This window comes from Babylonia areolata, chromosome 3 (genome assembly GCF_041734735.1).
Source record: "Babylonia areolata isolate BAREFJ2019XMU chromosome 3, ASM4173473v1, whole genome shotgun sequence".
Classification (NCBI taxonomy): domain Eukaryota; kingdom Metazoa; phylum Mollusca; class Gastropoda; order Neogastropoda; family Buccinidae; genus Babylonia; species Babylonia areolata.
Genome location: NC_134878.1, coordinates 60,391,262 through 60,416,030, shown reverse-complemented (window position 1 = coordinate 60,416,030; position 24,769 = coordinate 60,391,262). Strand labels below are relative to the sequence as shown.

Here is a 24,769-nt window from a genome sequence, read left to right as displayed (position 1 = left end):
GGTAAAGTGGTTAGTGTCATGGACTGACGACTGGGAGGATGCAGGTTCAATTCCTATCACAAGTTGGTTTGTTGTTGTTGTTTTTTGTCTGGCTTGTGGCTGGCTCCTACCCAGAGATGAACCTGCTATGGGCTCAAACAGGAAAAAGTGGGACTGCACAGTTGAGGTTCATCCACTTACACACACGTGTCTTTTGAGAGTGTTGTTCAACATTTCCCGACCAACAATGGGCCGGGTGTCTGCATCTCTGGTTGGCGCCTGGATACATTATGTGAGTACAGCCTTGTCAAGTGGTCCCTACAGCATGCAACAATCCCACCCGTACCCAACCTTTCTTTAAATTTTTAACAGTGCATTATTATTAAGTAACCTGCTTACGCCGCAAAACAACTTCAGCAGTTTTGTTCAAACAAAGTGAAGTTACAAAAGCCCCACCCACCCCCAACCCACCCACCCCCCTCCACCCTCCACCCCCCCACCCCACCTCAGTGCCGATGTAGAGATAGGTCTGCACGCCTTGCAAAGTGCGCTCTTTGCCAGAGCCCGGCTTGGCGATGCCAGCTGTGAAACCTCCTCCCATTGTGGCCGTCGCGTCTTTCTCCTTTTCGTCTTCGACTTTGGTCACTGCACACAGGAGTGCATCCACCAATCATGATGATGATGATGATGATGACAGTGGTAATGATAATGATATGATGATGATGATAATTACAACAACAACAATAATAATAATAATAATAATAATAATATAATTATTATTGTGTGACTGATTGATTGATATGGACATTTACACAGCGCCTGCCCTCGGTCAGAGACCATGCTTTACAAAAATAGAATCATTCACACAACAGGCTGCCTACCTGCGTAGAGCTGACAGACAGCTGCCCTGAGGCTCACACACACACACACACACACACACACACACACACACACACACACACGCACGCATGCACGCACACACACGCGCACACACACAAACACACTCACACACACACACATGTACAACAATAATGATGATAATAATAGTAACAACAACGATAATGATAATAATAATAATGATGATCATAGTGATGATGATGGTGATGATGATGATGATGATGATGAAGAGAATAATAATAATAATAATGATACTGATGATAAAAAATAAAATTTGATAATAATGATAATCATCATCATCATCATCATCATGATAATATTCATGTTAGTAATAACAAATACTAATCATCATCATTGTGATCATCATCATTATTATTATTATTATTATTACTGTTATCATCATAACTATTGAATGCCATTAACTCTCTCCATACGAACGGCGAAAGAGACGACGTTAACAGCGTTTCACCCCAATTACCATCATCAAAATATTGCAGTCGGAAGGCTCTCATACTGAAGATGTAAATGTTGACAAAGAAAACCACAATTCTGACGACGGAAGCTAAAGGTTGGGTCATTCAGACACCCACTGGACATCCGAGGGGTCTGTGTAGAGGAGAAGAGAGGACTGGCCGTACTGAGTGGGTTAAAAAGCAGAAGAAGAGGAGGAAGAAGAAGGGTGGTTCATCACTCACAGACTGATCTGTCCCCCTGCCTCTCCTGCATGGAGAACTTGATGGGAGCGTGATCGCCGCCAGGTTCGGACTTGCTCAGATACATCTGTCCCAAGTCAAAGTCGACACTATTTTCATATAGTAAAATTGAGAAAAGAAAAAAAATATATATTCAAAATATGTTGTTGTGAAGTAGATCTTTAAAAAAAAAAGAAAAAAAGATTTGTATATAAATATCAATCAATCAATCTGTGTGTGCGTGTGTGTGTGTGTGTGTGTGTGTGCGTGTGTGTGTGTGTGTGTGTGTGTGTGTGTGTGTGTGTGTGTGTGTGTGTGTGTGTGTGTGTGTGTAATAGTGAGATAATGAAATACACAGCTGCATATCTGGTTCACACACATTCATATAAATAATACACATGTTTGTGTGTGAAACACCACACCCATCCCACTACGCACACACACACACACACATGCATGCACGCACACACACACACACACACACACACACACACACACACACACACACACACACACATACAAACAACACAGCACACAACACAACACAACACAAACACACACACACGACACAAACACACACACACGACACAAACACACACACATGACACAAACATACACACACACACACACACAACCATCCCTTCATATACCTGCATGCACACACACACACACACACACACACGGCACCACACACACACACAATCATCCCTTCATTTTCGTGCATGCACACACACACACACACCACACACAAACACACACACGACACAAACACACACAAACCACACCAAACACACACACACACACACAACACACACCTTCAGCATGGGCTTCCAGGTGAGGTCTAAGTGCCGGAAGGTGTTGGGGACCCCCATGGGGTTCTTCAGCCCTTTGTCGTCAAAGTCCTTGGCCTGCTGACCTTTGGCCGCCCTTATGTCCCAGAAGAGGACACAGCTGTAGGCAGGGGAACAGAACAGTGTATCCTTCAGGTGTTGTAAGCTCATCTTGGTTTCTGTCTCCTAGTGTGCTCGTTCGTTGCTATCAAAGTGGGGAATTTTTCTGCCTAATCTATGAGAGACAACCCCCTTTTTTTTTGAGTGAGAAGTCTGTAAGTGACGATTCGGCTCCATGTAACAGGTGCAAGGAGATGTCACAGAGTTCGGACAATTCCACACATGCTACACTACATCTGCTAAGCAGATGTCTGACCAGCAACGAAACCCACACGTGCTTAGTCAAAAGTAACACAAATACAAGGTAATGCAAAAAAAACCCCACTGCACAAACAACTGTGAATATTTCCATTTCATCCTCACGCACCATCAACCATCAGAACATCACCCCATAACCATCACCACCAAAACACCACCACCACAACCATCACCACACAAACACCACCACCACAACCAGCATCACCGAAACACCACCACCCACAACTATCACCACACAAACACCACCACCCACAACCATCATCACACAAACACCACCTCCACAACCATCATCACACACACACCACCTCCACAACCATCATCACACAAACACCACCTCCACAACCATCACCACACAAACACCACCACCACAACCATCACCACACAAACACCACCTCCACAACCATCACCACACAAACACCACCACCACAACCATCATCACACAAACACCACCACCACAACTATCACCACACAAACACCACCACCACAACTATCACCACACAAACACCACCTCCACAACCACACAAACACCACCTCCACAACCACACAAACACCACCACCCACAACCATCACCACACAAACACCACCTCCACAACCATCACCACACAAACACCACCTCCACAACCACACAAACACCACCACCACAACCATCACCACACAAACACCACCTCCACAACCACACAAACACCACCACCCACAACCATCACCACCACAACCATCATCACCGAAACACTACCACCCACAACTATCACCACACAAACACCACCTCCACAACCAACCAAAAACCACCTCCATAACCATCACCACACAAACACCACCTCCATAACCATCACCACACAAACACCACCTCCACAACCACACAAACACCACCTCCACAACCATCATCACACAAACACCACCTCCACAACCACACAAACACCACCACCACAACCATCATCACCGAAACACCATCACCACAACCATCACCACACAAACACCACCTCCACAACCATCACCACACAAACACCACCACCACAACCATCACCACCAAAACACCACCTCCACAACCACACAAACACCACCACCACAACCATCACCACACAAACACCACCTCCACAACCACACAAACACCACCACCACCACCATCACCACACAAACACCACCTCCACAACCATCATCACCGAAACACTACCACCCACAACTATCACCACACAAACACCACCTCCACAACCACACAAACACCACCTCCACAACCATCACCACACAAACACCACCTCCACAACCACACAAACACCACCACCACAACCATCATCACCAAAACACTACCACCCACAACCATCACCACACAAACACCACCACCACAACCACACAAACACCACCACCACAACCACACAAACACCACCTCCACAACCACACAAACACCACCTCCACAACCACACAAACACCACCTTCACAACCATCACCACACAAACACCACCTCCACACAAACACCACCTCCACAACCATCACCACACAAACACCACCTCCACAACCACACAAACACCACCACCACAACCATCACCACACAAACACCACCTCCACAACCATCATCACACAAACACCACCTCCACAACCATCACCACACAAACACCACCTCCACAACCACACAAACACCACCACGACAACCATCACCACACAAACACCACCTCCACAACCACACAAACACCACCTCCACAACCATCACCACACAAACACCACCTCCACAACCATCACCACACAAACACCACCACCACAACCATCACCACACAAACACCACCTCCACAACCACACAAACACCACCACCACACCCATCACCACACAAACACCACCACCACAACCATCACCACACAAACACCACCACCACCACCATCACCACACAAACACCACCACCACAACCATCACCACACAAACACCACCACAAACACCACCACCACAACCATCACCACACAAACACCACCTCCACAACCACACAAACACCACCTCCACAACCATCACCACACAAACACCACCTCCACAACCACACAAACACCACCACCACCACCATCACCACACAAACACCACCACCACAACCATCACCACACAAACACCACCTCCACAACCACACAAACACCACCACCCACAACCATCACCACACAAACACCACCTCCACAACCACACAAACACCACCTCCACAACCATCACCACACAAACACCACCTCCACAACCACACAAACACCACCACCACAACTATCACCACACAAACACCACCTCCACAACCATCATCACACAAACACCACCTCCACAACCACACAAACACCACCACCACAACTATCACCACACAAACACCACCTCCACAACCATCACCACACAAACACCACCTCCACAACCACACAAACACCACCTCCACAACCATCACCACACAAACACCACCTCCACAACCATCACCACACAAACACCACCTCCACAACCACACAAACACCACCACCCACAACCATCACCACACAAACACCACCACCACAACCACACAAACACCACCACCACAACTATCACCACACAAACACCACCTCCACAACCATCATCACACAAACACCACCTCCACAACCACACAAACACCACCACCACAACTATCACCACACAAACACCACCTCCACAACCATCACCACACAAACACCACCTCCACAACCACACAAACACCACCTCCACAACCATCACCACACAAACACCACCTCCACAACCATCACCACACAAACACCACCTCCACAACCACACAAACACCACCACCCACAACCATCACCACACAAACACCACCACCACAACCACACAAACACCACCTCCACAACCATCATCACACAAACACCACCTCCACAACCATCACCACACAAACACCACCTCCACAACCATCACCACACAAACACCACCACCACAACCATCACCACACAAACACCACCTCCACAACCATCACCACACAAACACCACCTCCACAACCACACAAACACCACCACCACAACCATCACCACACAAACACCACCTCCACAACCATCACCACACAAACACCACCACCACAACCATCACCACACAAACACCACCTCCACAACCATCACCACACAAACACCACCTCCACAACCATCACCACACAAACACCACCTCCACAACCACACAAACACCACCACCACCACCATCACCACACAAACACCACCACCACAACCATCACCACACAAACACCACCTCCACAACCACACAAACACCACCACCACAACCATCACCACACAAACACCACCACCCACAACCATCACCACACAAACACCACCACCACAACCACACAAACACCACCACCACCACCATCACCACACAAACACCACCACCACAACCATCACCACACAAACACCACCTCCACAACCATCACCACACAAACACCACCTCCACAACCACACAAACACCACCACCACAACTATCACCACACAAACACCACCTCCACAACCACACAAACACCACCACCACAACTATCACCACACAAACACCACCTCCACAACCATCATCACACAAACACCACCTCCACAACCACACAAACACCACCACCACAACTATCACCACACAAACACCACCTCCACAACCATCACCACACAAACACCACCTCCACAACCACACAAACACCACCTCCACAACCATCACCACACAAACACCACCTCCACAACCATCACCACACAAACACCACCTCCACAACCACACAAACACTACCACCCACAACCATCACCACACAAACACCACCACCACAACCACACAAACACCACCTCCACAACCATCACCACACAAACACCACCTCCACAACCACACAAACACCACCTCCACAACCACACAAACACCACCACCACAACCATCATCACACAAACACCACCTCCACAACCATCACCACACAAACACCACCTCCACAACCACACAAACACCACCACCCACAACCATCACCACACAAACACCACCTCCACAACCACACAAACACCACCACCCACAACCATCATCACCGAAACACCACCACCCACAACCATCACCACACAAACACCACCACCCACAACCATCACCACACAAACACCACCACCACAACCATCACCACACAAACACCACCACCACAACCACCAGTATTAATTAACGCTGTGTGATTTGCGGCAGACTGACTTGTCAGTGGCACAGGTTATCACCTGGGCACACTGCCCACTCTTGTTCTCATGCGGCACGCCCATACGGCTGATCTGAAACACACCAGCAATACACTTTTTCTTTTTTCCTTGTTGGATCAATAACAACAATGTTTTTCTTTTTATCAAATTTTTGGTCCATGTGAGATCAATAATTAGTTGGTTTTTTTTGTTTGTTTTTTTCATTATCTTAGTCATTTGGATGAGACGATAAACTGAGATCCTGTGTGCAGCATGCACTTAGCGCACGTGAAAGAACCCATGGCAACAAAAGGGTTGTTCCTGGCAAAATTATGTAGAAAAATCCACTTTGATAGGAAAAACAAATAAAACTGCACGCAGGAAAAAGTACAAAAAAACTGGGTGGCGCTGTAATGTAGCGACACGCTCTCACTGGGGAGAGCAGCCCGAATTTCACACAAAGAAATCTGTTGATGAGGGAAATAGAATAAACTTTCATGTTATTTACATCCAGCATTTATGGCAAATTGAAAATTGAATTAAAGTAATCACAAAAATGATTAACAATTATATATAAAAAAAGAAACACACACACACACACACACACACACACACACACACGTGTGTGTGCGCATGCTCTCACTTTCATAATCATACATGCACAATAACCATGCGAAAACACAGATACAGACATACTAATGTTAATAATACTTACATACGCACATATACAGATATACACACATGCACGCAAATGCATCCTGATCAATGTGCTTTATAGGCACAAAAATACCTATATAATTCATCTAAAAGTGAATGAAAAAGAGAAAAACAAGAGAGAGAGAGAAAGATAGAGATACCACGAGAACGACAGAGAAATGGAGCTGTGTAGCTGCATGTGCACTGTTTCTTGTGAGGCGCTTAGAGTCCATCTATGGGGAGTTTGTGCCATATGAGTAAAATATAGTAGTAGTAGTAGTAGTAGTAGTAGTAGTATCGTTATTGTTATCATTTACTGTCATTATCATGAACACACCAGCATGTGGTCAGGCATCCACTGGATGTCGGTGATGGCTGCTTTGTGGCTGTTCTCTATGCTGGACACAGCGCAGTACCTCACGATGGGCGTCTTCAGTGCGTTGGGGTCCTCGAAACCTGGCTGAACACACAGTTTCAGTTTCAGTTTCAGTAGCTCAAGGAGGCGTCACTGCGTTCGGACAATTCCATATACGCTACACCACATCTGCCAAGCAGATGCCTGACCAGCAGCGTAACCCAACGCGCTTAGTCAGGCCTTGAGAAAAAAAGAACACACAACACAACACAACACAACACAACACAATACAACACCTTCAGGTAACAGGATGATCTGCATCATACTGCCAGATGCAAACTAACTGTTCTGTGCTGATTAATAAAAAGGCTACATCGTTGACCCTGTGTTGCAGCAGGAAGATCCAGATATATTGGTTCTTTTTGTATGAGACGAAAAAATTTAGGTCCCGTTTGCACTCAGTAAATGTGGGGGAAAAAAACAACAACAACACAGCAACAAAAGAGTTCTCCCTAGCTGCATTTTGGTGGCACAACAAAAATACATCTGCAGACAGAAAAAAAGAAAAAAGAAAAGAAACAAAATCAGGTGGTGTTGCACTGTGGCGATGCGCTCTCCCCACGAAGAGTCGCCCAAATTTCACTCACAGAAATCTGCAATGACAAAATGTAATACTTATGTACATACAAATAAAAAAAAACAATCTGCATCACACTGCAAAACAAAAAGCAAAGAAAACTGTCCTGTGCTGATTCACAGGATTGCTCCCCAGTGTTGGCATCGGGGAAAATCCCCAGACAACAAGGCTTCACGGCAAAGCTCTGCTTCAGTGACATCATGGAGGACGTTAGTTTCAGCTTCAAGAAGGCATGAATATCAGTATCAGTATCAGTAGCTCAAGGAGGCGTCACTGTTTTCGGTCAAATTCATATACGCTACACCACATCTGCCAAGCAGATGCCTGACCAGCAGCGTAACCCAACTTAGTCAGGCCTTGAGAAGAAAACAAACAAAAAACAATATAAAAAATAAATAAAATAAATAAAGTAAAAATAAGAATTTAAAAAAAAATTAATTAAAAAATAATAACGAAAAATAAAAATAAAATAAAGTAAATATAACAAAAATAAATAAATAAATACATAAATTTAAAAAACAACAAAAAAACAAAAACAAAACCGTGTGGACTGATCCACAGATGCAACACTACATCAGCTTTAAAAAACATATATATATATATAAAAAGGAGCAGATGCCTGACCCACCCATAAACCCAACACACTGGTAAGGTCTTTGAGAACCTACCAGAGGTATGTATAAAATGTTAGCCTGAAAAGAAAAACACTGAATAAAAAGATAAACAGACAAAACAAATACATTAAGATACAGGAAAAAGTGAAAGACACGTAGAAGACAATTTGCTTGAAATAAAACAAGAACAAAAGTGATCCATGCTCAGGACGTGAGAGCAAAATCAGCAATTTCATTCAAACACACAAAGTATATACCAAAAAAAAACATGCTGTAAAGCCAAAACATGCTGCCTTGCCCTGTACGTTTTGTATAACCCCTGTACAATAACAGTATCTTCAAAAATAAAGGAATTTTCCCCCTAAGATCATGTTTATTCTAACATACTATACCACGACCTACTGGTGCAGACTCTGACAGGGGTCTGATTCCTGTCCTGTGCAAAATACTACCATGGTTGGGCATGGATAAGAAAGTAGCCACTGCCAGTGACCTCCCTTTAGTATATTACCTCCCTTCTCACGCCCTTTCCCTGGCCTCTTTTTTCCCAGCAGCTATCTTCCGTTCCTGCAAGCTATGCACCAAAAGGCTCATTCTTTCTGCCTTTCCTCTGTACCAGCTGATGGTTCAATCCCCTACTGTTGTTGCATGGGATCATGGCTTCCAACAGGACACAAACTGTCTCACTCATTTGGGCAATCCGGCAAACATTCAGCCAAGATCACAGCTGATCAGCAGACGTACATGCCTACCAACCATGACCATTTGAATTTTTTTTTAAGTTAACTGATCAAACCATTCATCCCTAGGGAGTTTACAGCCTTGGCAGGTTCCCCTGCCATACTGATGCAGAAAAACAAAGAAAACAGGCTGAAACTGACCATTTTTTTCCCCCACCAAACTGGCATGTGGGGACACAGCTGGAAATACTGTACAAGTTAGTTCCCTTTGCTTGTGGTTTATGCATATGTAGAAACATTTACACCATTTTAACAAAACGAAACTTGATGCCAGGGCAATAATGCTCAGGTGCAGGGCTGTATGAGTTAACAATCCCACCAATCGACAGATACGTACCAAAACGTTGAGACGCTTGTTGCGGTTCCCGCCTCGGGGCGCCTTCAGCCGATCGACATGGGCGGAGATGTCCCACATGATCACCTGCCCGTTGTAACACCCCCCAGTGATCACGTTGGGGTCCGTAGGGCAGAACGAGAAGCAGAAAATGTCTTCTGGCGCTTCCAGAATCAGCTGTGTGGGGACAGGAAAACCATGTGTCTCAGTTCTGTGTGCGCTGCAAATCACTATGCTTTCATATAGCCATCATCACTGAAACCAGCGGAAACAAAACAAAACAAAACACTCATGGAAAGAAGAAGGATTACTATAGAGAAAAGTGCAGAGAGGGAAAGTAGGAGACAGGAACACAAACAGAAAAAAAAAAAAAGAGAGAAAAAAAAAGAGATAACAAAGAAATGAAATACACATTGACACCAGACTTCTGTCCGCATACTGTTTGTAAAAGCATGCATGTGTGTAAGAGCTTATTAGAAAGAAGACAATATATATGTATATATATATATATATATATATATATATATATATATATATATATATATTTAGAGAGAGAGAGAATATCCTGGAACTGATCGTTCCAGAGCCACATCAATAAAGCGAGACACGCCTTCAGAACTCTCCGACCCATCTGGCAATCTTCAGCCCTCTCACTTCACAACAAGATCAGAATATTTAACACCAACGTCAAGTCAGTCATGCTGTACGGCTCAGAGACATGGCGCACTACCAAGACCAACAGGAACAAACTCCAGACATTTGTCAACAGATGCCTGCGCAACATTCTGAACATCAGGCGGCCTGAAATCATCCCAAATGAAGACCTCTGGGACAGAACCAAACAAGCACCCATAGAAGAAGAAATCAAAAAGAGAAAGTGGGGGTGGATAGGCCACACGTTGCGCAAGTCACCACTCAACATCACTCGCCAGGCACTTGACTGGAACCCCCAAGGCAAACGCAAAGTTGGCAGACCCAGGCAGACTTGGAGAAGAAGTACGGACACTGAAGTGAAGGCAGCCGGAATGACGTGGGCCCAGATAAAGAGGATCGCCCCAAACCGTGTCCGTTGGAGGAGTGCTGTTGCGGCCCTTTGCTCCCGAGCGGAGCTGTAGGCATAAGTCAAGTAAGATCACTGTTTTATCTTTTTCTCTGTGCTGCACTATGAAAGAGAAAGGAAACAGAGAGAAAGAGAAGGACAGAGGAACAGCGGGTGAGACGAACCTGTGGGTGGATGGGGTCGGTGAAGCTCCAGATCAGGATGAGGGAGGGGGTCATGATGACCTTGGCGGCCTGGTCGATGCGCTCGTCAAAGGTCAGCCTCTCAGCAATCGACACGGCCACCACACCTTCGCCAACCAACCAAACACCACTTCTGTTCAGCCTGAGTTTAAAGTTCAGAAATTCAAACCAGTTTTTAACCTTTTTTTTTTTTTTTATTCTTATATTGGTCAGTACCAAATCATTTATATAAAAAAAACCCCAGTATTTTCATACAATTACATGCTATAACTTCTGGACCAATGCTAACACATATTCATTCATTTAGGTGCTCCCCTAGCTCCCCCTCACATGCGCGCGCGCACACACACACACACACAAACACACACCACAAGCACACACACACACACACCACACATGCACACACACACACACACGCACACAAACACACACCACACACACACACAAACACACACCACACACACACAAACACACCACACACACACACACACACACACACCACACACACACACAAACACACACACACACACACAAACACACCACACACATACACACACACAAACACAACACACACAAACACAAACACACCACACACACACACACAAACACACACAAACACACCACACACACACACACACACACACACACACACACACACAAACACACCACACACACACACACACAAACACACCACACAGATACACACACACAAACACACCACACACAAACACACACACACACACACCACACAAACACAAATACACACCACACACACACACACATACACACACACAAACACACCACACACCACACACACACACAAACACCACACACACACACACACACACACACACACACACACACACACACAAACACACCACACACCACACACACACACACACACACACACACCAACACACCACACACACACACAAACACACACAACACAAACACACACACACACACACACACACACAGACATAATTTGCGAAGCCATCTAATCACTACTATACAGCAGTATGATCATCAATCAAATGTGATCTCTAGAAACATACAAAACAATATACTAAAACCAAGTGATTTATTCACCTGCGATGACTGTCAAAAAACACTTGCCAACTATGTATTTCAGTGCATGCGTATTAGATGACCGTTTATTTCTTTGTTCCCTTTGTTCTTTGTTGTGTCTATTAATCCTTCGGGATTTTATGACAATAAATGAAGTCAAGTCAAGTCAAGTCAAGTCAAGTCAAGTCACAGATGTGTGGTGCTATCTTTCACAGCTCACCCTTGATAGAGGGGTGCCACTGGATGCAGGTGATGGTCTTGTCTTTGCTGAAGTTGAGGTCAGTGAAGGACTGGTACTCCTGTAACCACAACACGCACAGTCACTGTTTACTGGTCAACGAAACTAGGTTTCTTTTCAGATTAAACCCTTGGCTGTTGCTCCTTGGTGATGGCCTAGAGGAAACGCGTCCGCCTAGGAAGCGAGAGAATCTGAGCGCGCTGGTTCGAAACACGCACAGTCACCATTTACTGGTCAACGAAACTAGGTTTCTTTTCAGATTAAACCCTTGGCTGTTGCTCCTTGGTGATGGCCTAGAGGAAACACGCGTCCGCCTAGGAAGCGAGATAATCTGAGCGCGCTGGTTCGAATCACGGCTCAGCCGCCGATATTTTCTCCCCCTCCACTAGACCTTGAGTGGTGGTTTGGACGCTAGTCATTCGGATGAGACGATAAACCGAGGTCCCGTGTGCTAGCATGCACTTAGCGCATGTAAAAGAACCCACGGCAACAAAAGGGTTGTTCCTGGCGAAATTCTGTAGAAAAATCCACTTCGGTAGGAAAAACTAATAAAACTGCACGCAGGCAAAAAAAAAAAAAAAAAAAAGGGTGGCGCTGTAGTGTGGCGATGCGCTCTCCCTGGGGAGGGCAGCCCGAATTTCACACGGGGAAATCTGTTGTGATAAAAAAGAGAAATACAAATGAAACGAGATTAGTTCTCAAGTTCATCCCTCAGAATCAGAGATGAGTATTTATGTGGGTTTTTTTTTTCTCTGGACAAGATTCAGCACTGTACAAATACTTTGTCATTACTATCATTATCATTATCAGCACGATATGAGTTTGAAGTTTCAGTTACTACCTCTTGTGTCATTATCAATGGTGTAAGAGATTTTGCTAAAACAGAAATGTTGCAGTTCGAAGAGGAAGACGTCAAGATTCAAAGTGATGGCTGTCATCATGACCCGCAAGCCCTGTCTTATCTCAACCAGGTCACTGCCCTTCACTGATAAGCATATTTATCAGCAGCAAAATCAAAGGTTTAAAAGCTTGTGTGTAAATATGATCTTCTACACACACACACACACACACACACACACACACGTATTATGTATATCTGAGTTAACTAAAATACGAATGCCTGTACTCTCTTCAAAGGCTGAAGAAGATATATATATTTTTTTTTTAAATAATTTTTTTGTATCCACAATATTCTGACTTATCCATTCTAGGGAGTAGCTTTCCTCAATCTTGATTACAGTTGTCACACTTACTCTAAAAAAGAAAAGTTTTTTTTTATGAATATTGTTATTGTTTTGCAATTCAAAATATAAGTATTAAGTAGATTTGTATCATTGTATCGTTAATCATTCAACAAATATTTTAGGGGTCTGAGAATGATGAAAATTTATATTCTACAAAAAAACAAAGAAATCAAGCACACACACACACACACACACACACACACACACATACACGCACGCACGCGCGCACACACACACACTCACACATGCACACACACACACACACACATACACACACTCACACACACACACACACACTCACACACACACACACACACACACACACACACACACACACACACACATACCTTGAGGTGGCTGTCGGCCTTACTGCCAAAGGCATCGTCAGCATCACCCAGGTTGACCCAGTCATCATAGAACACGTTCATGATGGCGTTCTGCTGTAAGGCCAGCTGGAACCTGAAACATCACATTGTCAATGGGATAAGAATCATGTGCTTGGGTGGGAGTGAAGGATTTTTGTAACACTGGAAATTTTGCAGTCCGGCGCCAGTGGCCAATTCACTAAAGTGTGTGTGTCTTAGGTGCTATATAAGTATCTACATCATCATCATCATCACCACCATCAATAATAATAATGGATACTTATATAGCACACTATCCAGAAATCTGCTCTAGGTGCTTTACAAAAACGCTTTTGATAACATAAAACATTATATCTATGTTACATACACACACCAAAATGTGACCACACACACACACACACACACACACACACACGCACGCACGCACGCACACACACACACTGCATACATAGATATTAACATGCATGTGTATCTAACAGCTACCCTAACACATACGCACACACAGGCAGGCACAAACTTACATAAACACACGCACACACGATACACATTCATATACATGCATGTAGTTGTGGACCTGCCACAATTGAACTTATTGCTGAGGGAAAAGGTGAGTTTTGAGACGAGATTTAAAAGATGCGAGGGAATCAGAATGACGGAGGTTATCAGGGAGCTTGTTCCACGTCTTTGGCGATTGAAAAGAAAACGATCTGTGTCCATAGGTCTTACTTCTGACGTGAGGTATCCTGAGAAGTCGAGTATCAGAAGAAGAACGGAGCTGGCGAGACGGGGTATAGATATGGATGAGTTCAGAAAGATACTTTGGGCCAGATCCGTTGACTGCGGAAAAGGTCAGAGTGGATAGCTTATAGTCTATTCGATCAGAAACAGGCAACCAGTGGAGAGACTGAAGGAGAGGAGAAACATGGTCAAATTTAGAAGCTCTGCAAATGAGTCTGGCAGCGTTATTCTGAATTCGTTGGAGTCTGTCTAACAGGTATTTGGGAAGGCCGGCCAAAAGAGAGTTAAAAATAAAATAAGTTAAAGGAACAAAATCTTTAATAATGATAATAATAACAATAATGATAATCATAACAATGATGATAATAATAATAACAATGAATAAATCACCAAAATGCTGAAACAGAAAATCCACACAATACATACATGCTCTCACTCATGCATTCGTCTGTTCCTATCCACACATAATCTTTGCTGAGGTTGTTACAATTATGCCACTGTGTTGACAGCCAGGGACCGACTAAAAATTACACATTCTCTCTATATGATTTCAACAAATAACAAAAAACAATTATTTTTTTAGGACCTAGTACAATTTTTTGGAAATATCTGGTCCCTCACATACGGTAAGGATGTTTCTAAACTGTTGTGAACAAAACATGACCTAAGTTGTGCGTGAACCTGGCATACCAACAGTGAGGAATCCTTGTGTGTGACCTAAACAGGGAAAAGTTTGGAGCCATTAGTGCTGTTATCTTCTTCTCATTCTTCTTATTGGTTTATTGTCCGTTTCACTACAAGGTGATTTAGACATGTACTATATTTACCGTACACAGACACACAAACACACTCATACCATGAGTGTGGAGGGTTGGTGAGGTTTATGAGTAGGGAGGGGGCTGGGATGAGATGATAAACTGAGGTCTCATGTGAAGCATGCACTTTGTGCACCAAAAAGATCCCATGGCGACAAAACGGTTGTTCTTGACAAAATTCTGTAGAAAAATCCATTCTGATAGAGAAACAAATACACTTGCGATACGCTCTCTCCAGCGAGAGCAGCCTGCAAACTTCACAGAGAGAACTCTTGTGACAAAAAGTAACACGATGCAACACTACGAAACACAACACAACAACACAATACAACACAACGCAACACAACAACACAATACATCACAACACAATACAATACAACACAACACAACAACACAATACATCACAACACAATACAATACAATAAATAATGCTGTATATCATCATCGTCACCTTGGCTCCACCTTCTTGATGAAATCGGCCAGGTCGTCAGACTCTTTGACCTTCTCCAGCTCCTGGGTGGAGAATTCCCGAGGGTAGTACTGCGTGTTGGCATTTCGTGGGTACTTCCAGTCCGTCTGGGTGCCTGTTTCCTCCTGCACTGGCACTGCCTGAAAATGCAGTGTTTGGTGTAGACGTTGAATGAAAAGTGATGGCTTCTTTTTAGCACTGAATCTTGTGCAGACACAGACACAGCACTTTCACACCAGCCATTCACACACATACACAGCTCTAAATCAGAAGAATAAAAGATAAAACTTATAAATATATGTAAATAGAAAGGCTGAGTGACTGTAGACCAGGACAGACGGAGGGGGTGGGAACGGGTGAGCTATTTTGGAAAGAGGTAGTTTTCAAGGCCAGACCTGAAGGAGATGAGTACAGAGGTTTGACAAAGCCAATGGGGGAGCTCATTCCAATGGGTCTTCTCTTCTCACAGACTCTTTCAGCATGCAAAGCGCTTTTTCATACTTGATGCTCTGAAGATTGATTTTTCTTGTGTACAGAATCTCTAAAATCCTTCTATCACCAATCAGGCTTTTTTTTCTCTTTTTTTTTAAGCCTGGACCACAGGCCCCCATAAATAGAAATGATACAAGCACTGGAGTAATTCTGAGAGTTCTTCCGATAAAGATTTTTGTAAATCATGTTCTGTGAAAAAATGAAAAAAAGAGCTCAGAACAGTTTCCATTCATGCATTCTTTTCTTTTCAATCTGGTTGTAGATTGTAAGATTGTAAGATTTTGTAATCCATGTTTGCTTTCAAGTCTTAACTCCCGAGAGCAAGGTTTCGGTTGCGCATGCGCACTAGAGCCTATCCATAAAAGGGAAAGGGGCGGAGTTTATCTATAAAAAGCGCGAGCACGTGTCCGGTAGGTTAGTAGATCGTCATATTTCTCTCCGTTTGCATGTTTTACAAACAATGTGGTCGTTTACGGTTGCCAACGTCGAGGGGCTGTCTGCATGCTTTCCAATTCTCACCGGACAGTACCACGTGCTGGTGCTATTTTTATCTGACAGACACGTCTAGCGCAAACACAAACGGCTCTAGCTCCGCCCCTTTTCTCTGCATTCAAATTTTGTATTACGTGTAGCTGACACATTTTGTACTTTCCAAAGTCAATTCAGGTCTAGATTGGAAGCTGCTAGGCAAATCTCGCTCTCTGCCATAAATGAAGCCAAACCGTAGCTTTATTAGGCTTTTATTTTGAATAAACCTTCACCGACGTCACAGTGTCAGACTCTGGTGAGAAACTGGCTTGATTCAAATCGCCCTGCCATTTATAGTCCGGTTCAGGCTTTCAGTGGCTTATGGAAACAAAAACGTACCCAACATGCACACCCCCCAAAATGGAGTATGACTACTTCTGTGACGGGGTAAAAATGGTCATATACATAAAAGCTTACTCATACATATATTAAAGTGAACATGAGAATTGCGGATCATGAATGCAGAAGAAGAAGAAGAAGAAAGGTGTTACACCTTAGAAATGGAAAGAAGAAAGAACAAAGCATGAAGTTAACTGAAAATTACCTGAACGGCCGTGGTCAGCTCCACTTTCTTCAGGTCAAAGGTCTTGTCCTCATAGGGCAGGCACTCTATGACACCCTGCTTTGTGTCTCCAGAGTTGCGGTTCTTGAAAGTGCAGGGGGCGCCAAAATGTCGGCGAAGTCGTTTGACTGAAACCTTCACCTGTTGGTGGGCACACACACACACACACACACACACACACACACACACACAATTTGCAACAAATGTGTGAGACTTGAGAAACATATCCCAATTTGGGTGTTTGGATGTCTGAGTAGATGAAGGAAAAGTTGAAGAGGGTGAGAGTATGTGAATATGTTACAGTGTGTATACATTTGTGTGCGTTTTCATGCAGACCTCTGTATATGCATTAATATGCAGGTTCAGTTTTGATTTCAGTTTCTGGGAGGTGTCAAAACATGTTGACTTATCCATACATGCCACACCACATCTGCTTAAATGAAAAAAAAAAAAAAAATTAGGACACCAAAGGCCTTACATATGCATGAACCCAAAATGCAGGTAAAGCCTTGAGAGCATACCATAAGTATGTATAAAAAAGAAACATAAAATGAAAGAAATTTAATAAACAAAATATTAAAAAAATAAGAAAATACATTAAAATACGTAAAAGTGCATATTTGTACACATCAATGTGTAAGTAGGACAGTGCAAATAAATCAGTGCATCATCCAAACTGTAAGATCTGCATGAAAGAACAAACATATTCAAATAATCGTTTACACATCAACAGTAGAACACAGCATCTAACAAGTTGTTATAGGGTTCTCTGAAGGCCTGATCAGTGTGTTGGTTTTATGCAAAGATCAGGCATCTGCTCTTCTTTCTTTCTTTCTTTTTTAACAGCAGATGCAGTGAAGCATACATGGATCAGTGTGCATGTTTTGACACCTCTTTGAAACTGAAACTGGAACTGTTGGGATTGATAAACAATAAAGGGTGGTAACTTTTTCATGCACAAGGCACACAACTTCAAGTCAATGCTGCTAATGCTACCAATTCAGCTAGCACACAGGTAAATGAAAAAGTGCATTGGAACAAACCCAGACACTTGTTTTTGCTTTTTGCTGCAAACCATCTGAACCCAAGGAACTGTTGGGATTGATAAACAATAAAGGGTGGTAACTTTTTCATGCACAAGGCACACAACTTCAAGTCAATGCTGCTAATGCTACCAATTCAGCTAGCACACAGGTAAATGAAAAAGTGCATTGGAACAAACCCAGACACTTGTTTTTGCTTTTCGCTGCAAACCATCTGAACCCAAGGAACTGTTGGGATTGATAAACAATAAAGGATGGTAACTTTTTCATGCACAAGGCACACAACTTCAAGTCAATGCTGCTAATGCTACCAATTCAGCTAGCACACAGGTAAATGAAAAAGTGCATTGGAACAAACCCAGACACTTGTTTTTGCTTTTCGCTGCAAACCATCTGAACCCAAGGAACTGTTGGGATTGATAAACAATAAAGGGTGGTAACTTTTTCATGCACAAGGCACACAACTTCAAGTCAATGCTGCTAATGCTACCAATTCAGCTAGCACACAGGTGAATGAAAAAGTGCATTGGAACAAACCCAGACACTTGTTTTTGCTTTTCGCTGCAAACCATCTGAACCCAAGGAACTGTTGGGATTGATAAACAATAAAGGGTGGTAACTTTTTCATGCACAAGGCACACAACTTCAAGTCAATGCTGCTAATGCTTCCAATTCAGCTAGCACACAGGTAAATGAAAAAAGTGCATTGGAACAAACCCAGACACTCGTTTTTGCTTTTTGCTGCAAACCATCTGAACCCAAGGAACTGTTGGGATTGATAAACAATAAAGGGTGGTAACTTTTTCATGCACAAGGCACACAACTTCAAGTCAATGCTGCTAATGCTACCAATTCAGCTAGCACACAGGTAAATGAAAAAGTGCATTGGAACAAACCCAGACACTTGTTTTTGCTTTTCGCTGCAAACCATCTGAACCCAACAAAAACAAGAGTAATATAATGCTGGAATTTGTACAAATCATATATGCATTTGTAAACCTTTGTCTAAATAGGAAAAAAAAAATGTTGAAGAAAAACAAACAACCAACCAACCAAACGAAACAACGCACCTTGCCTCTGGTGTCAACCACATTCTCTTCAGCGATCTCCGCCTCGCTGCCCTGCGACACCCACTCCTTGGGCTCTGGGGGGATGTAGTGGTACACCACCTCCTCCTCTGGCTGTGCCGCCTCCCCCTCCTCCCCCTCCTTCACCTCCTCTGGGGGCTGCAGTGTCACAAAGTCCGCAATGCATGGCAGTGAAACTTTTTTTTTACCCTTATATGTATTCCTCCAACACACACACACACACACACACACACACACACACACACATGCATAAATGGTGTGATGCTCATATGAACGCAATGGCCAAGCTGGGGCCTCAAGGGTTATTTCAGAGCATGCATGCACACACACACACACACACACACACACACACACACTCAAACATTTTTCTAACAACCTGTGCAAATAAATCCTTATCAAGAATAAGACATATAATGATAATAATGATAAGAAATTCATAAATGAAAAGAAGCCTTTTTGTAACTTTTTATATCACCTGTTTCATTTTCATCATCACGACACAATCACTATTAAACATATGCTTACCTCACATTATATAATTCATTAATATAAACTATTTTCCCTGGTAGGTGGGTGTTCATAAAGAATGAAATGTTGGGGTTTTTTTGTCATTACAATATATCATATTCATTAGAGTCATAATACTGAATATCAAATTTTAATCATCACAATTGCTGTGATACTACAGTCGAACCCCTGATAACAATGGCTCTCTATAATAGATACCTTTCACAACTAAGAAAATCATACCATCTTTACCCTCTTCAATGTGACTTCCTCTCTATCCCAACATTATTACCAACTTTCTGATAGTCTGTAATGACTTTTGAGCTTTTCATTTTTATTATTTATTTATTTATTTATTTATTTATTTTTAACAGTCAATGTAGTTGTAGCACAGATTTATAAAGATGAGGGAGAGATTATACAATTCACATTCAGTTCTGCTGGGTTGAATTCATTTCTGGATCAGAGCATGGACTCTGTGTCGATTACAGAAGTGTGATGCAGAAGCAAAAAAGAAGTACCTCATGTCGATATTTCAGGTGCCAGTACTACACAAGGGAGATCTGAACACATCACCGTGCAGAGAAAAGAAGCTTTAATGGATTTTTGAATGCACAATATCAAGTGTTTGGTGGGACTTTCAAATCAACCTGAAGTGAACAGGATATAAAACTTGTGACTTTTGAATCAACAGTAAGTGAACAGGATATAGAACTTGTGACTTTTAAATCAACAGAAAGTGAACAGGATATAGAACTTGTGACTTTTAAATCAACAGGAAGTGAACAGAATATAGAACATTTGACTTTTAAATCAACAGGAAGTGAACAGGATATAGAACCTGAGACTATCATGTCAGTGGGAAGTGAACAGGATATAGAACTTGTGACTTTCAAATCAACAAGAAGTGAACAGGATATAGAACTTGTGACTTTCAAATCAACAAGAAGTGAACAGGATATAGAACTTGTGACTCTCATGTCGATGGGAAATGAACAGGACACAGAACTTGTGACTTTCAAGTCAACAGGAAGTGAACAGGATACAGAACAATGACACACACACACACACACACACACACACACACACACACACACACACACACACATTCTTCTAAATATGCTTTGATTTACTCACTCACTCACACACACACACACACACACACACACACACACACACACCCTCCCCCCCCACACACATACACACACATGCACACATTCTTCTAAATATACTTTGATTTCTTCATCTTATCATTTATATATGTCTACAAATAAATAAATGAAATCAGTAATTCCACAACTAATCACTCTTTCAGACCCACAAAAATGTGCAATCAAACCCTTTGTCAGTGACACTGTGTGTTCTATACTGAGTGACCAAAACACCCATCCAAAATGCACCATGCACATGCTAAAACAAACACCGATGACCACACTCAGCTGAGTCGAGTCAGTCATTGCACATGCTTACACTCACAGGTGTTAATTCCCCAAACGGCTTTCGTTTACATCAGAAGCAGAAAAAAGTTTGGATTTTTTTTAATTAAAAAAAAATATATATATATAGTATAACTTTGACTCTGGTGGAATTCTTCCATACCACAACTAAAATGGGCTCAGATGCTTTAACCCCTTGACTGCTGAACCTCGGTGAAATGAGATCAGCGCGCGACCCGAACTTGAAATGCAGTCACTACTCTGCAGATTTATCAATGGTGTGACTGATTTTGCTCAACGAAAGTGACACACTCCCTAGAGAAGGAAAGAAGAAGTCTAAATACAGAGTGGGTGACTGACATCCTGGCTCTGTAAGCTCTGTCTGACCTCATATGAGGCAGCATGGCCCTTCACAGATGAGCCTACTCATCAGCAGCAGTTAAGGGGTTAAGAAATACATCCACGGTGCCCTGACCCATCTCTTTTTCCTTGAACCCTGGGCTGGGTTGCACAAGGGAACTCAGAAGCGCCAAGTTTGCTTTAGCATAAAGAAATCAGATTCAAAGTCTGTGCTAATTCCTCACGCTTAGGAAAATTCTTAATGCTAAACAAACTAAGCACTGCTGAGATTGCTTATGCAACCCAGCCCTGCTCCTAAAATACGAGATCAAACGGAAAGATAGGAAAATGGATGAATAAAAGAATAGATGAATAAATTTTGAATTAAGAAACGGTTGGAAGGAAGACAGAAAATCTGGACAGATGGGCAAACAGATAGACAGACCCACTGACAGATAAATAAATGGACAAATCAATCAATCAATAAATATAGAGAAATGAATTGATTTATCAATAAATGAATGAACTTTTGATGAATTAATACATGAATGAATAAACAAAATGGGGAAAAAAAAGAGCCTAAATACACACAAAAATGTTCATCTGCAAGTGGTTAGAATTCAATATTTTGGACATGGCAAAAGAAAAAAAAAGCAGTAAAGATTTTTTTTTCTGAGCATTCACATGACTAAATGTCAACAAGAAAAAAAGAAGAAGAATAAAAAAAGCGAAGAAAATCACTTCTTTTTTTTCTTTTTTTTCCCTCTTTAATTCATATTTAATACTGAAAACCACAGGACATTATTCTGTGTTTTTCTGTCAACCAAGCAAAACATATGGTGACCCCTGCTGATGGGTACCCCAATAATCATACAAAATATTTTCAGAATAATTCATGTTTTAATACACTGGCATACTCCTTGATCCAGACTACAAATATACAGCAACTGTAAAAAAAATTATTAAAAAAAAAAAAAAAATTAAATAAATGGGTGGGGGATGGTGGGGGTGCTGGGGGGGTGCGGGGGGTGGGGGATCACTTGAACCTGCATCAGCAAGAACAGTTTCACTTTCTCAAGGAGGCGTCACTGCGTTCGGACAAATCCATACACGCTACACCACATCTGTTGAGCAGATGCCTGACCAGCAGCATAACCCAACGCGCTTAGTCAGGCCTTGAGTGCATGCTTACATATTTGTGTACCTATGAAAGTGGATTTCATTTTACGTAATTTCGCCAGAGGACAACACTCTCGTTGCCATGGGTTCTTTTTCAGTGCGCCAAGTGCGTGCTGCACACGGGACCTCGGTTTATCGTCTCATCCGAAAGACTAGACGCTCAGTTTGATTTTCCAGTCAAACGTAGGAGAAAGGGCGAGAGCGGGATTCGAACCCACACCCTCACGGACTCTCTGTATTGGCAGCTGAGCGTCTTAACCATTCTGCCACCTTCCTCCACAAGAACAGAGAAATCCACACTGAAGCCAGAAACTGAGAACTCACATTGAGTATCAGATCTTTGGCCTCTTCTGTGAGGGCGATGTAGAAGTTTTGCCCAAATTTGAAGTCGTAGTCATAGACGATCAGGATCTCATCACCCGGATAGTCCTGCAAGAACAGACAAAATCGTATCAAAAAAATTATTCTTTTTTTTTTTTTTTTCCTCCTCCTTTTCTTTCTTTCCTTTAAATTCAGGCAGGAAGCATAACATAAAAATTCAATGATACAATGTCTATCTGTCACAGATTTCTTTTGCATTTGTATTTTTGGTGGGGTTTTTTTTTGTGTGTGTGTGGTTTGGGGTTGTTTTTTGTCTTTGAGTGTTCAGAATAAGAATATGAGATGGTATGTCAGGGTTTCAAACTGACCTAGTGTGGATGTGTACCTGAATGTCGTACTGTGTCATTTGCACAAGTACCTTTGTATACAACACTAAACATACCAGTGCTCAGTATAACCCATAGTGTTTGCATTTCAAATGGATAGGATGACACACTTTTGAAAAAAAACAACCCCATCATACTGTGGATGAAATTAAGTGGGTTGGAAGTTGACTCTCTACTGTTCCTCACTATAAAAGCCATGCTTGTGAATAGCAAACAAAACGCTAAGCACAGTCAATGTCTCTCCACAACTGGTTTTTTTTTTTTTTATGATTGAGAGACCACTGATTCTCAATCTACAACAAAAATTCCCAAATTCCACTGATCCGAACACCTAACCCTGGTTGTTGTTTTTTTTGTTCTTGCTTGTCTGTTTGTTCATTTGTTTACACATCTCTCTCTCTCTCTCTCCTCTCTCTCTCTCCCTACCTCTCTCTCT

At 42.7% G+C, this 24,769-nt stretch overlaps 1 protein-coding gene across 2 annotated transcripts in view; it reads right to left on the bottom strand.

Moving 5' to 3' along the window:
- Nucleotides 1-24,769, bottom strand: part of LOC143280166 (dynein axonemal intermediate chain 3-like) — a 45,167-nt gene that overhangs the window by 11,790 nt on the left and 8,608 nt on the right. For both annotated transcript variants that reach the window (XM_076584750.1, XM_076584751.1), the window contains exons 6-18: nucleotides 23,951-24,055; nucleotides 20,148-20,303; nucleotides 18,017-18,175; nucleotides 16,435-16,592; nucleotides 14,413-14,524; nucleotides 12,804-12,882; nucleotides 11,498-11,622; nucleotides 10,277-10,450; nucleotides 7,931-8,053; nucleotides 6,917-6,990; nucleotides 2,384-2,519; nucleotides 1,572-1,656; nucleotides 485-624 (exon numbers count right to left, since the gene is read on the bottom strand). In XM_076584750.1, the coding sequence (XP_076440865.1) occupies nucleotides 485-624; nucleotides 1,572-1,656; nucleotides 2,384-2,519; nucleotides 6,917-6,990; nucleotides 7,931-8,053; nucleotides 10,277-10,450; nucleotides 11,498-11,622; nucleotides 12,804-12,882; nucleotides 14,413-14,524; nucleotides 16,435-16,592; nucleotides 18,017-18,175; nucleotides 20,148-20,303; nucleotides 23,951-24,055 (1,626 nt within the window). The remainder of the gene's footprint in view (nucleotides 1-484; nucleotides 625-1,571; nucleotides 1,657-2,383; nucleotides 2,520-6,916; nucleotides 6,991-7,930; nucleotides 8,054-10,276; nucleotides 10,451-11,497; nucleotides 11,623-12,803; nucleotides 12,883-14,412; nucleotides 14,525-16,434; nucleotides 16,593-18,016; nucleotides 18,176-20,147; nucleotides 20,304-23,950; nucleotides 24,056-24,769) is intronic.